At 41.3% G+C, this 15,070-nt stretch overlaps 1 protein-coding gene across 1 annotated transcript in view; it reads right to left on the bottom strand.

Moving 5' to 3' along the window:
- LOC139392411 (transient receptor potential cation channel, subfamily N, member 1) overlaps window positions 1–15,070 on the bottom strand; it is a 40,110-nt gene that overhangs the window by 23,332 nt on the left and 1,708 nt on the right. Inside the window, exons 3-17 of the mRNA XM_071140384.1 lie at window positions 10,494–10,589; window positions 9,024–9,137; window positions 8,518–8,622; window positions 6,363–6,461; window positions 6,046–6,147; window positions 5,651–5,752; window positions 4,902–5,000; window positions 4,453–4,653; window positions 4,176–4,277; window positions 3,903–4,001; window positions 2,117–2,245; window positions 1,656–1,784; window positions 1,132–1,248; window positions 835–933; window positions 270–470 (exon numbers count right to left, since the gene is read on the bottom strand). Of these exons, the coding sequence (XP_070996485.1) occupies window positions 270–470; window positions 835–933; window positions 1,132–1,248; window positions 1,656–1,784; window positions 2,117–2,245; window positions 3,903–4,001; window positions 4,176–4,277; window positions 4,453–4,653; window positions 4,902–5,000; window positions 5,651–5,752; window positions 6,046–6,147; window positions 6,363–6,461; window positions 8,518–8,622; window positions 9,024–9,137; window positions 10,494–10,589 (1,794 nt within the window). The remainder of the gene's footprint in view (window positions 1–269; window positions 471–834; window positions 934–1,131; window positions 1,249–1,655; window positions 1,785–2,116; window positions 2,246–3,902; window positions 4,002–4,175; window positions 4,278–4,452; window positions 4,654–4,901; window positions 5,001–5,650; window positions 5,753–6,045; window positions 6,148–6,362; window positions 6,462–8,517; window positions 8,623–9,023; window positions 9,138–10,493; window positions 10,590–15,070) is intronic.

Genomic DNA, 15,070 nt, shown 5'->3' with positions numbered 1-15,070 from the left:
GGTGTTTGATAATAACTTTACTTCCCCTGAGCACACAGATTAGCCTTGTGAAACTCGACTGACCACAACGCTCGTTATGTTTCACTTCAATATAATAGAACAGAATGTGAGCTTGTGAGATCAGGTTAAACAAGGTTACACACAGATGCCTACGAGAATATATATGACATCTGCCCCAATAATAACCAAATGTTCTCTTTTATTTCCTATGACTAAGGACATGTTCTCAAGACCTCCATAGTTGAGGGGTCATTGCTCAGCTCACTGACCAGGGAGAGAGCGTCGATGCTGGCCAGGTGTGTCTCCACCAGTTGTCTGACCAGGCTGGCAGAGCCGTTCTGGGCCCCCAGGTGTAGTGGAGTGAGGCCCAGCTTGGTCTTGGCGTTCACAAAGGCCTTATGGGACAGCAGAATGTCAGAAATGTCCTCATGGCCCCGCTCTGCTGCCAAGTGGAGAGCTGCCTTGCCGTCCTGTCAGATACATCAGAGTTGTGTTCATTAGGCTCCAAACGGAAGAAACCGAAACAGGGAGGGACTATGTAAACTTGTCCCATAACAAACGCTAGTTTTGGTTTTGTAAGTGGAGATTTGGGTTGACGTCCTGTAGGATACATCAGGGTTTTGTTCATTAGGGCACGCAGCACAGACATGACGATGTCATATCTTCTTTGGCTTTTATCCTGCTTGAGTCATGATGACCACATTGCAGTGACTCAGCAAAATGAATGTTTTACAGCTCAGCAGGCAGTGGCAGAGTTTAAGAGACAGAGTTACGTTGTGGTACAGTATATTGAATTAGCCAATGGAAAAGTCTGAAACATTCCAGGGCCCTCACCTCATCAAAGACGTCCACCCTGGCGTGGTTCTGAAGCAGGATTCTAACAACCTCTGTGTGACCTCTCTCAGAAGCCAATAACAACGGGGACCAGCCGTTCTGTATGGGCCCACAGAGAGTGCCCTCTCAGTAAACAATAACACATAACCAAAAGGCAATTCATGCCACTTTGGAATTATACTCACCCACAAAATACCCATTTAACAGCAGTACCAGTTATTTTACAGCAGTAAACCAATATTTAAATATAATGAGAAACTCTCCAGTAACACCCAAGTAATATAATTCTATCAGTACCTTGGAGTGCTTGTTGACTGCCATCTGCAGGCGACTGGAGGGAACACTGTTGAGCATCTCCTGTAGGACGTCAGTGTTGCCCACTCTGGCACAGTAGTGAAAGGGAGTCTCACAGGACTACAGTACCAGCCGAGAGCAGGGAGAAACAGAATGAGACACAGATGTACCTGTACACCTCAATAACATAACACCAGAACATCTAACTACTATTAAGCTACCAAACAGAACGTGTTGTACTGTACCCCCATCTGCTGTAGTGTACAGCATTGCTTAAAGGGATAATTCACTCAAAACACATCAACTCCTATACTGAAAGTATAATCTTGAAAACTTGACATTTTTTGGGATTGTATTGTAGCGATCCTCCATAACATGATCCATGTTACAATTCCCACCAAGTTGTTTAACACTATCGGCACAATGCATAGGGTGTTTGTAGACAAATTAATCAAATGCTATAGCTATTGTTGACACACAAATACAAAGATACAAATCATGATATCAGACTGTTCCTTGTGCCATACCTCTCTGGTTGCGGCAGTGATGTCTGCGTCATATTCCATCAGAATCTTGATAATGTGTACGTCTTCTCCTTCTCTGTGGACGCTCTCCTTCTGCAGCTCAGCAGCCAAGTGCAACGATGTCTCCCCTTTCTGCAGTCACACAACAATAGAAAACTGGTACATCAAAATCAAGAAATAAAGTGACATACAAAGAGGAGTTGGCCAAATTGCATGTGAAATGGAAATGGAAAATGCAAAATGGAAAAACATTTCTATAATAGAACAATGATCACAGTAAAATTTCTATAATAGAACCTCTATCCCATCATCTGGTCCTATGTGGCTCAGTTGGTAGAGCACGGCGCTTTTTAAAAATCCCACTGGAACCACCCATATGAACATTTATGCACGCATGACTATAAGTCTCTTGTCTGTGAAATGGCATAAATGTTGATTATTCTCTTATTGAGTCTTATTCTCACCCTGTTCCCCTGGCTCACACAGCACTGGGCTTCCTCACGGCTTCTCTCACTGGTCAGATAGGTGAGAATATCCTCCACCACATGGGCATGACAGTGGCGCACAGCGACATGGAGAGGGTTCTCTCCAGCCTATGAATACAGAAACACACACATATTTCAACACACACACACACATGCATGCATGCACATACGGTGCCTTCGGAAAGTATTCAGACCCCTTGACTTTCTACATTTTGTTACGTTACAGCCTTATTCTAAAATTGATTAAATAGTTTTTTCCCCCTCATCCAATCTACATACAATACTCCATAAAAAAACTGAAATATCACATTTACATAAGTATTCAGACCCTTTACTCAGCACTTTGTTGAAGCATCTTTGGCAGCAATTACAGCATTGGGTCTTCTTGGGTATGACGCTACAAGCTTGGCACACCTGTATTTGGGGAGTTTCTCCCATTCTTCTCTGTAGATTCTCTCAAGCTCTGTCAGGTTGGATGGGCAGCATTGCTGCACAGCTATTTTCAGGTCTCTCCAGAGATGTTCGATCGGGTTCAAGTCCGGGCTCTGGCTGGGCCACTCAAGGACATTCAGAGACTTGTCCTGAAGCCACTCCTGCGTTGTCTTCCTGTTGGAAGGTGAACCTTTGCCCCAGTCTAAGGTCCTGAGTGCTCTGGAGCAGGTTTTAATCAAGGATCTCTCTGTACTTTGCTCCGTTCATCTTTGCCTCGATTCTGACTAGTCCTTGCCGCTGAAAAACATCCCCACAGCATGATGCTGCCCCCACCATGCTTCACCGTAAGGATGGTGCCAGGTTTCTTCCAGACGTGGTGCTTGGCAAACATGGCCAAAGAGTTCAATCTTGGTTTCATCAGACCAGAGAATCTTGTTTCTCATGGTCTGAGAGTCTTTAGGTGACTTTTGGAAAACTCCAGGCAAGCTGTCATGTGCCTTTTACCCTACCATAAAGGCCTGATTGGTGGAGTGCTGCAGAGATGGTTGTTCTTCTGGAAGTTTCTCCCATCTCCACAGAGGAACTCTGGAGCTCTGTCAGAGTGACCATTGGGTTCTTGGTCACCTCTCTGACCAAGGCCCTTCTCCCCCGATTGCTCAGTTTGGTGGGGTGGTCAGCTCTAGGAAGAGTATTGGTGGTTCCACATTTCTTACATTTAAGAATGATGGAGGCCACTGTGCTCTTGGGGACATTCAATGCTGAATACATTTTTTGGTACCCTTCTCCAGATCTGTGCCTCAACACAATCCTGTCTCAGAGCTCTACTGACAATTCCTTTGACCTCATGGCTTGGTATTTGCTCTGACATGTACTGTCAACTGTGGGACCTTATATAGACATGTGTGTGCCTTTCAGGTGGACACCAATCATTGTGGAAACATCTTAAGGATGATCAATGGAAACAGGATGCACCTGAGCTCAATTTCGAGTCTCATAGCAGGGTCTGTATACTTATGTAAATAAGGTATTTCTGTTTTATATTTGCAAAAAAACCAAAACTGTTTTCTCTTTGTCATTATGGGGTATTGTGTGTAGATTGATGAGGATTTTTTGTGGATTGAATCCATTTTAGAATAAGGCTGTAACATAACAATATGTGGAAAAGGTAAAGGGGTCTGAATACTTTCCGAAGCCACTGTACATACAGTACAACCACATGAAAAAACACATACATGACCACAAAAAGGAAGTGTTTTAGACTACTGAAAGCGGGAAATAGACTCAATGTGTCATTGTTACACTGGTTAGACACAGAAAAGTGTTTCTACTTGACCTTAGATCTCCAGGTGAGGTCTCCTCCCTCCTCTTTCAGGGCTCTCATCATCCGCAGTCCACCGTGGCGAGCAGCAACATGCATTGCCGTCTCCCCATTCTGACAGAGAGCGAGAGAGAGAGAGAGAGAGAGAGAGAGAGAGAGAGAGAGAGAAACAGAGAATCTGGAAGTTTATGTGGAACACAATGGAATAGCCTTGCTTTCAGATTCAGATGAGCACTCTGATCTGATAAACCCACTCATCTCTGGCCACAGTGAAGGAGGGGCTCTAACCTCCTGCTCTGCGTTGACATCGGCCCCGCTCTTCAGCAGCATCTCAGCCACCTTTTCCCCCTCCTTCACTCTGGCAGCGATGTGCAGCGGGGTCTCCTGGGCCTTCATGCAGGGGCAGAGGGAGGACAAATGGACGGTAGAGGTTAGCAGCACATGCCAACAATAGCAGTTACTATGGTACAAAAAAATATTACTTTCCACACCATTGTCAAATATACAGCACAAATGAACAAATGTTGAATTGTGTATGTTTCTAGGACATAGGTGTATGTCTCACCTTGCCTCCATTGAGTTGGACCTGAGCCCCAAAGCCCAGTAGCATTTGCACCACGAGGGGCTTGCAGTTCTGCACAGCGATGTGTAGGCCCGTCAGGCCGTCTTTAGTGGTGGTGTCCACGTGTGCCCCCTTCAGGAGAAGAGACTTCACTACAGCCGTGTGACCTTGCTTGGCTGCAGCATGGAGACACATTGCACCTGACTGTGGAGGTGTGATGCCAGAGTATGATACATCAATTATAGGTAGGGTTCATTTGATAGGATACATTAAATAACATAGTAAGAAAGGATCATATATACATAATGATGTATTCTAAATATTTGGCTATTGTCATTCAGTATCTGTACAATGCAGTGCATTTGAAGATGTGATATTCAAATACAATTTTAGGCCAGTGATTTATGCTACTTTTTTAAAAAGTGCCCATTGGACACCTGGACTTCCTGTACCTTATTGGGCATGTGCAGTGGGACCCCTTTCTTCAGGAAGGCGAGGGCGGTCTCTGGGTGTCCACACTGGGAGGCTACATGCATCAGGGTGCTGCCATCCTAAGAGAAGACACTGTAATTTATATATAGTCTCTGGAAGACTGCACACTGGTTTTAGAAGGTCATACAAAGAGACGGAAACAAATGTGCTATTTTTATAATTTGAGGATCAACTGGTTGGGATTTCTAACTCTGACTTTTACATTATTCATGCTAATGACTACTACAGCTTCTATAGCCAGACACCATCACAGTAACTAATGACTACTACAGCTTCTATAGCCAGACACCATCACAGTAACTAATGACTACTACAGCTTCTATAGCCAGACACCATCACAGTAACTAATGACTACTACAGCTTCTATAGCCAGACACCATCACAGTAACTAATGACTACTACAGCTTCTATAGCCAGACACCATCACAGTAACAAATTACTACTACAGCTTCTATAGCCAGACACCATCACAGTAACTAATGACTACTACAGCTTCTATAGCCAGACACCATCACAGTAAGTAATGACTACTACAGCTTCTATAGCCAGACACCATCACAGTAACTATAGTACCAACCAAACACAGATGTAATGTATATCTAACAACCGCCACAGGACTTTATTATCTTAATCATGGTTCCATATGAGATCATAGTCCTATACTGTAACTGCACATATGGCTTGTTAAGATGTAGTGGTGGTAACCTACCTTAGTTCTGGCCAACACGTTGGACTTGAACTTCTCTGTGAGGACCTCCACCACGTTGGTGTGGCCACGCTCTGCAGCGATGTGCAGAGGTGACCTGTCCATCTGGAGGTTAGAGGTCAGATAATGTGGTAAGGGGCACATGGCAAAAAACTATTGAAACTCACTGGTGGACTACAATACAATACATAATTGGGCCAGTTTCCCAGACACAGTTGAACCCTGGTCTGGATTAAGAGGCACTTTCAATGGAAAATCTCCATTGAGCATGCTTTTGATTAGGACTAGGCCTAAACATTGTCCTGAAAAAAACTGGCCTAAAACATGGCTGAAACAATGGGATTTAGAAGATAGGGTTTTTTGTATAATACAGTTGGGCTTCCGTCCTTCCAACCCACCTTGTCAGTGACATTAGGGTTGGCCTTGCTCTGGTAGAACAGTTTCAGCAGCAGCACATCTCCCTCCCAGGCAGCTATGTGGAGAGGAGTCTGTCCTTCCTCCTGTCAGACAGGAAACAACAGATGTACAACTCTACAATAACCACACCCAAAAGCTGGGCTAGATGTTTTTACTGTCTCCATAACAATGTCTTGTCTATGAAGGTTTACCAGAACAGAATGCAGTGCAGAGAACAGTATATTACGTTTGATTACTCATGCCTGTGACAGTCTTGTCTCCCTGTTTGCAAGGGGAAACTAATACACTGCCTACTCACATTTTGGATGTCTACATTGGCCCCGTTCTCAATGAGGACTTTGGCCATCTCCAGGTCCGTCTTTCGGCAGCAGACATGGAGAGCTGCATCTCCACTAACCTAAAGTACAGTATCAAACACATCATGTTGCACAGACTCACTATGTTGCTATGTTTCTACACAGTAGCCTGGTCCCAGATCTCTTTGTGCTGTATTGCCAACTACTACAGTTGTTGTCATGGCAAAGAATATAGGAGTTGGCAATACAGCACAACGAGTTCTGGGACCAGGCTACCTATCGATGTGGACACAATGGCCACTATATCCTCAGTTTCGAAGAGAAATGGTCAGCCAGATCTACTCTTTCACACTGTTCCCTCTCTCCCAGGCCATCAGGTTGCTGCCATATGTAACGTGTAAAAAAATCGATTTTAATAGTGAACATAATTACATTACAATCATTGTGAGTTGTGTCATAAACACCACATGTAAATAGAAAGGCCAGATCAAGCCTGTAAACCCCTGGAGGTGGAGCCCAGAACACAATCCTCAGAAGACACACAGGTCAGTAAATCAACCAAACAAGAAATGATAAAAAAATGAAAAACACTAAAAACATATTAAACACCCTGATAAAGTGGTTTGGGAGATTTGCACAGATTTTCCTTTAAAACTGGGCTCCATTTCTGTAAGTGCTCGGTTAACCTATTATCCCATTTTCACCATGACTTACAGGGCTAGCCACAATTGGAAACATGTTTCTACTTTGGGCTGTATTACTAAGTCATGGTTTAATATGTCACAGAGAGTACTTTAATAGTGCCATTAGAGCATGAAGGGAGGGAGGGAATCAAAAGACTGGTGTCATTTAACATAATGTTATACATACTAGACTGGTGTTATGTGACATAGTGTTATACATACTAGACTGGTGTTATGTGACATAATGTTATACATGCTAGGCTGGTGTAATGTGACATAATGTTATACATGCTAGACTGGTGTTATGTGACATAATGTTGTACATGCTAGACTGGTGTTATGTGACATAATGTAATACATACTAGACTGGTGTTATGTGACATAATGTAATACATACTAGACTGGTGTTATGTGACATAATGTTATACATGCTAGACTGGTGTTATGTGACATAATGTTTTACATGCTAGACTGGTGTTATGTGACATGATGTTATACATGCTTGGCTGGTGTAATGTGACATAATGTTATACATGCTAGACTGGTGTTATGTGACATAGTGTTGTACATGCTAGACTGGTGTTACAGTATGTGACATAATGTTATACATACTAGACTGGTGTTATATGACATAATGTTATACATGCTAGACTGGTGTTATGTGACATAATGTTATACATGCCAGACTGGTGTTATGTGACATAATGTTATACATGCTAGGCTGGTGTAATGTGACATAATGTTATACATGCTAGACTGGTGTTATGTGACATAGTGTTGTACATGCTAGACTGGTGTTACAGTATGTGACATAATGTTATACATACTAGACTGGTGTTATGTGACATAATGTTATACATGCTAGACTGGTGTTATGTGACATAATGTTATACATGCTAGGCTGGTGTAATGTGACATAATGTTATACATGCTAGACTGGTGTTATGTGACATAGTGTTGTACATGCTAGACTGGTGTTACAGTATGTGACATAATGTTATACATACTAGACTGGTGTTATGTGACATAATGTAATACATGCTAGACTGGTGTTACAGTATGTGACATAATGTAATACATGCTAGACTGGTGTTATGTGACATAATGTTATACATACTAGACTGGTGTTATGTGACATAGGGCTATAGTTGCTTGGGTGTACCCAACGCACATCTGTACTTTGATTGGTTGTAAATTACACGATAAGTTGTACATTTTGGGCCAATGCTTATATTGGGCCAATGCTTAACCTAATATCAAATTAATTTGGATTATGTAACTGTCCATTCATTTTACCTACACAGATATCCTATCCATTTTAAAACCTTACCCGTTAATGTAATGTGTCAATAAACATGTGTCAATAATGTGTCAATAAACATTAGGTAGCTATTATTATGAATGCTATATATACAGTATAGTTCTTATTCCTAAATGAAACCATGTAACCCCAGACACCTTAGTTGGCTCTTACTGTTTTCTGAGCCCTAAGCTGAGGCTCAGATAGAGTTCCAAGGAGCTCCCTAACGATTCCAACATTCCCGGCTTCGACGGCTAAGAGCAGTGGAATGCAGCCATCCTGGACACAGACACAAAGAGATGGAAACAATGACTGTCTGTGAGCTGCAACCCAGCGCAGTCAAGAGCCAGAAAATCTCCTCAGGGTAAAGATAATATACTGTGAAAGTCAGTGGGTGCATCTGAAATGGCACCCTATTCCCTATACAGCGCACTGCTTTTGACCATGGGCCATAGGCAGGGCCCATAGGGCTCTGGTCAAAAGTAGTGCCCTATATAGGGAATAGAGTGCCACTTGGGACACACAGCCTGTGCTTAGCTTATATATACAGCACAGTCGGTTATTCCAGTCATTCGAGACCACACAGTAATACATTTGATTGGCGGATGAGGTGAGAAGTGATGGATGAGAGGGAGAAGAAGAGTGGGTCCCGCTGCGGTATCATGTGGCAGATACCCTACCTTGTCTGGTACGAGCCGGGCCTCTTTGCTGGAGAATTTGAGCAGTGTCTGAATGGTACCGAGGGATGGGGTGGCTCGGGAGGCAGCAAAGTGGAGAGGCAGCTGGTCCTTGGGCTGGTATAATGAAGAAAAGAGGACAGAATGAGGGATATGGTTGCAGGTTAGCATTTTCTTGTTCTGGAGGGAGCACTACAGAGTGGTCACTAGCTGGCACAGCCACAAAGTCATAAAATCTGATTTTAAACCTAACCCTAACCTTAACCCTAACCTTAACCACACTGCTAACCATAATGCCTAACCCTAACCTTAAATTAAGACCAAAAGGCCCATTTTTGTTTTCAGGACTTTTTAGAATATAGCCAAGTTTGACTTTGTAGCTACCCCATCTAGTGGAATTTGCTCAGGTCTGCCTCCAAGGCAAGACGCATGACAATAAACGTCAACCTGCGATATGGTTAGGAATATGTTTTGGTGATGTAGCCAAAATCCATGTCAAAGATGCGTCTGAGTCCAACACATTTTGTCCACTTGATTAATTATTTATCTAAACATCATCATCTTGGCATTATTTTTGATCACACTGGGGGATCATTCAGTTTGGTTCACTGTTTCTGTATTCTTGTCTGTAAGGGAAACAGCTGATTATTTTGACGGCACTTTTCCCGCCACTAGTTTCCTTAGAGAGTCCAGGATTGTCAGCACCCTGGGAACATGGGTCTGCACGATGGCTGTGAGCCAATAACAATCATGGCTATTTTCTTCCTCTGGAGATTACCACAAGCACATTTCTCTCTTTCTTTCTTTTTCTCTCTCTCCCTCTCACTTTCTCCCACTCTCTCCCTTTCTCTCTCTCTCTCTCTCGCTCCCTCTCACTCTCTCACACTCACTTTCTCTCTCCCTCTCTGTCTCTCTTACTCTCTCTCTTAGCCAAATAATTCACAAGTAGATCACTTTATGTAAAATCATATTTTATGCTCTATAGTGTTGGCTGAGTTGGGCCTCTGCTTAACAGAAAATATGAATGCCTGCAGATGTTTGCATGGGCAGACATTGCTATAAGAAACCACCTGATAGATTAGTCATCAAAACCCCATTAGACAGTTTGATCCTATTGAAGGTACCAGGCTGTCATTTGTGTCCTCTAAGCCCATAGTGGTTCCTGTCCGTCACACAGACTCTGGATGTCATAACAGGTCAGCTAGGCCAAAACTCACACAAATAATAGCAGTTTTCAGTTACCACTGAGGAGAGAAGAGGGCCAAATAAGCCAAACCACAGGCCTGTTTAGGAATGCTATCCTCCCTGGGCTGTCCTCAGCACAACGTCTGGGGAATAGGTTTGGAGGTAAAGGTAGAAGGGTGAGATGGAGAAAGGAATAGAATAGAATAAAATAAAATGTATTCAATATAGAATATAGAATATAGAATAAAGAATACAAAGAGGCTTACACTGGGGCTAGAGACAACCTACCCCTCCTAGTGAGTCAGGATCTGACTTTCTGGCCAGGAGCTTCACAATGTCTTCCTTGGAGTGTGCTGCAGCTACATGCAATGCAGTCCTGCCATCCTATAGGACACAAACAGAGAGACTACATAGTCAATTCTGGCCGAACATAATATCATTATTGCAGATTGATGATTAGCTCAGACTGTGCACACACACACACCACCCTAATTTACAAATTGCACTGAATTTAAGATCCTGCCAGGTCTCAGTAAATATTATCCTTCCATTGTGCAGTCTGACTTAATGTATGATTGAAGTATGATGATCAGTCTATAATGTGATTCAGAGTTGCTCAAACGAGTGCAGATGTGGTTGCAGCCACCAATCCATCAGTCTGGGATTACAGTTTTTCTACGAGGGAAGCATTTTTTACCCATGCTGCTTTGTGGAGTAATGTATAACGTCTGTAACCTCACATTGAGGCACACCACAGAGAAAATCCTTAGGACAGTCTGCAACCCGGCCATGAGATATTTCACAAGCCACCCATCATTTTCTTTTCTTATCACATTTTTTACTTCTGTCCAGATCTGAAATGGAAGTGCTCTGTTGAGGTGCAACAATTACAGAGTTGGAAAGGACTCCAATGAGGCAATGCCAACAAAAATAAGGAGAGGAGAAGCAGTGTGAAAGCTAGCTATGTGTACACTCTTACAAAAAAAGGTTCCAAAAGGGTCCTGCAGCTGTCCCCATAGGATAACCCTTTTTGGTTCCAGGTAGAACCCTTTTTGGTTCCAGGTAGAACCCTTTTTGGTTCTAGGTAGAACTCTTTTTGGTTCCATGTAAACCCTCTGTGCAAATGGTTCTACATGGAACCCAAAAGAGTTTTACCCGGAACCAAAAGGGGTTCTTCAAAGGGTTCTCCAATGGGGACAACCAAAGAACCCTTTTCGGTTCTAGATGGCCCCATTTCTTCTAAGAGTGTATGTATGATGATCTACAAAATACATCCTCTCTCTAACTGAAGAGACCCAGTAAAAATACTGCTTGGCTCCACATAAGAAAAATGCATATTGTAGCAAGCTTAGTAAAGTATTAAAGTATGTTTGGAAACACACAACTTGTCAAACAGTGTGGAGTAAATGGACAGCATGACTGATTTTCTACCAGTGCCATAATTCATATAGAGTCAATTCTTTGTTACACACCAGTGCAATGGTGAGAAGCTAAATGTTCTATATAAAGGACAGAAAGACTCAATAATTAATAAGAACTATCTTTGAACTGACAAAAAGAATGGCCAGAAAATGACAGGATAAAAACTAAGATTTTAGGAAGTGACACAGAGACTGTAAAAAGTGAACTGTGGGACAGCCCTTCTCTCATTAAAGAGTCTGTAACCTCACATTCCTGCTCTCCAGAGTCTACGTATTCTGACTGACACAAGTAGTCCGTCTCTCTCTCTCTCTCTCTCTCTCTCTGCTAATAACCGCTCTGGCTTCCTCCTCATCCGTTGGCTACACAGTATTCCAGAAGCACCGCAACGCGGGAACACGCTGGCATGTTCAGACACACACACACACACACACACACACACACACACACACACACACACACACACACACACACACACACACACACACACACACACACACACACACACACACACACACACACACACACACACACACACACACGTTGGCATGGTCAGACGTTACATTCTGCCACCCCAACGGGATGAGACTGCCAAACCCAGAGAGAAACCCTCTCAGATCAGACGTTCTCGGCTCTGGCTCTCTGGCTCTCTGGCTTTCTGGCTCTCTGGCCTCAGACAAACGGCTCTAAATCGTTCCAGACAGGGCTGTGGGCTGTGCACATCTGCACACACTACTGCAAGGGACAAGGGATTAATGTCTCAGCACACACAGTGTTTACTGGACTGACTAGGACAAACCATTTATTAAGTCTCTGCTTACAGATGTACTATCTTAATTTGATCACTATGTTGTCACAGAGAGCAGAAGGTAATGCAAATTGTAGTGTATTCAAGGCTTAAAAATGTTTCTAAAGTTTGTAATTTCCAGTTTAAAAAGTCAGAATTGATTTATCCTATCTAAAAATTTATCAACCCCTACAAAAATGTCAATTAATTATAATGAATAATTCACATTTCCTGTTGCTGCAGGATTATTTGCCTGCTGTGTGAAACTGTTCAAATTAAGATAGCATGGTGCTCTGGTCAAGATGTCAAGATGGGTAAATAAATAATGAGTCAATTGTGCAAATATTAGACTCAGATGCTATTTGGACAATCAACGTTTTGGGCTACATTGCCAAATACATTATGCCAAGATATTAAGCATTTTTTTAAAGTTAAAAATCAACAAAAATAAGTTGCATAAAAGTAATCCTGCAGTCCTACAGAAAATGTGATCTTTGTTTTGGCCTAACCATGCTGGCTGCAGACTAGGCCTACTGTGCAAAGTGAGAATGATAGTAATGTATTGCATTCCAATTGCAGAATATGTCTACCAATATATCTACCAATATATCTATCACTATATCTACCAATATATCTATCACTATATCTACCAATATATCTACCAATATATCTATCACTATATCTACCAATATATCTATCACTATATCTACCAATATATCTATCACTATATCTACCAATATATCTTTCACTATATCTACCAATATATCTATCACTATATCTACCAATATATCTATCACTATATCTACCAATATATATATCACTATATCTACCAATATATCTATCACTATATCTACCAATATATCTACCAATATATCTACCAATATATCTATCACTATATCTACCAATATATCTACCAATATATCTACCAATATATCTATCACTATATCTACCAATATATATATCACTATATCTACCAATATATCTATCACTATATCTATCAATATATCTATCACTATATCTACCAATATGTCTATCACTATATCTATCACTATATCTACCAATATATCTACCAATATATATATCACTATATCTACCAATATGTCTATCACTATATCTATCACTATATCTACCAATATATCTACCAATATGTCTACCAATATATCTACCAATATATCTATCACTATATCTACCAATATATCTATCACTATATCTACCAATATGTCTATCACTATATCTATCACTATATCTACCAATATATCTACCAATATGTCTATCACTATATCTATCACTATATCTACCAATATATCTATCACTATATCTACCAATATATCTACCAATATGTCTATCAATATATCTACCAATATGTCTACCAATATATCTACCAATATATCTACCAATATGTCTACCAATATATCTACCAATATATCTACCAATGATAAATGGCTTCACTAGATACAATGAAAATAAATTGCTACAGGCTTAAATCCAGACTTCTGGGGGTTTTGTGCATGGAGTGGAGAGATTGCATTTGCACACCATTAAATTCCCCCATAAGTCATAAGTCAGTAAGGGTTTCCATAGATTTTAGGTTTGAGCTGAAGTGGAAACATTAGGGCAGAACAGCAACAATAGACTACAATCATAAACTATAACACATCAAATTAAAATATGAAATGAACTGAACTAAACCCGGGAGCAAATCTATCGGAAAATACAACACTTGAGCTCATACTAAATAGAAACATGCCCGGGATTTTACAATGGAGACTATGATGCATACAGTAAACCTTTATAATGATTCATAATTTCCGATTTTTCCCTATGGTAAGCTACAGCTAATTATTTCTTGCTCGGTCAGCCATCTGGGCAGCAAAGGTCTATAAAAGAGCCTTTGATTATCTCTTATGGCTGGTTAAAGTCATGGCTACTGCCTCTGGCAGCCTGGCATAGCAAATGAGTAACCCTGAAGTCTGCAATCAGGCTAAACACAATGAATGGCCAACAATGAAACACTTGCAGATCCTGATTGACTAAGTTTATTGAGGGGAGAATTTGTTAGACCTCGTCAGTCTTAGCCTGATTCCTGATCTGTCTGTGCTATTTACCACAGGAGTCGGCAAGAGGATAAATAAAATGCTCTTTTAAAAAAAACAAATAACCTAATAAAAGCATCATGTTTGTTTACTTTTTCCCACAAGAAAGAATGTGTTTTTCTGCTGATTACTCAGCCTGATCCCAGATCTGTCTATGCTGTTTACCATAGGAGTTGGCAAGACAGGACGAACAAAATGCTCTTAAAAAAAAAAAAAAACCTGATAAAATCATCATGTATACTTTATCCCACAAGAAAAAAAGTGTTTTTCTGCTGATTACTCAGCCTGATCCCAAATCTGTCTATGCTGTTTACCATAGGAGTGGACAAGACAGCAGACAAATCTGTAATCAGGCTAAGTAATCAGCAGAAAAACCAATTCTATCCATGGGAAAAAGTCAACAGGATGCTTAAAATAAAAGCTTTAGATAAACAACAAAAGTGTGTAGCCCACATCATCCCAATTCCAAAGAGTTAATATTGCCATATAAAGCAGTATTGTATGTGGACGCTGTGGGAAGGGCAGTCTACTTTCCTAAACAAGCTTTAAAATGTTTCACTCAATAA

Source organism: Oncorhynchus clarkii, chromosome 32, assembly GCF_045791955.1.
Source record: "Oncorhynchus clarkii lewisi isolate Uvic-CL-2024 chromosome 32, UVic_Ocla_1.0, whole genome shotgun sequence".
Classification (NCBI taxonomy): Eukaryota; Metazoa; Chordata; class Actinopteri; order Salmoniformes; family Salmonidae; genus Oncorhynchus; species Oncorhynchus clarkii.
Note: the sequence above shows the minus strand (reverse complement) of the source record. Positions and strands in the feature narration are given on the sequence as shown.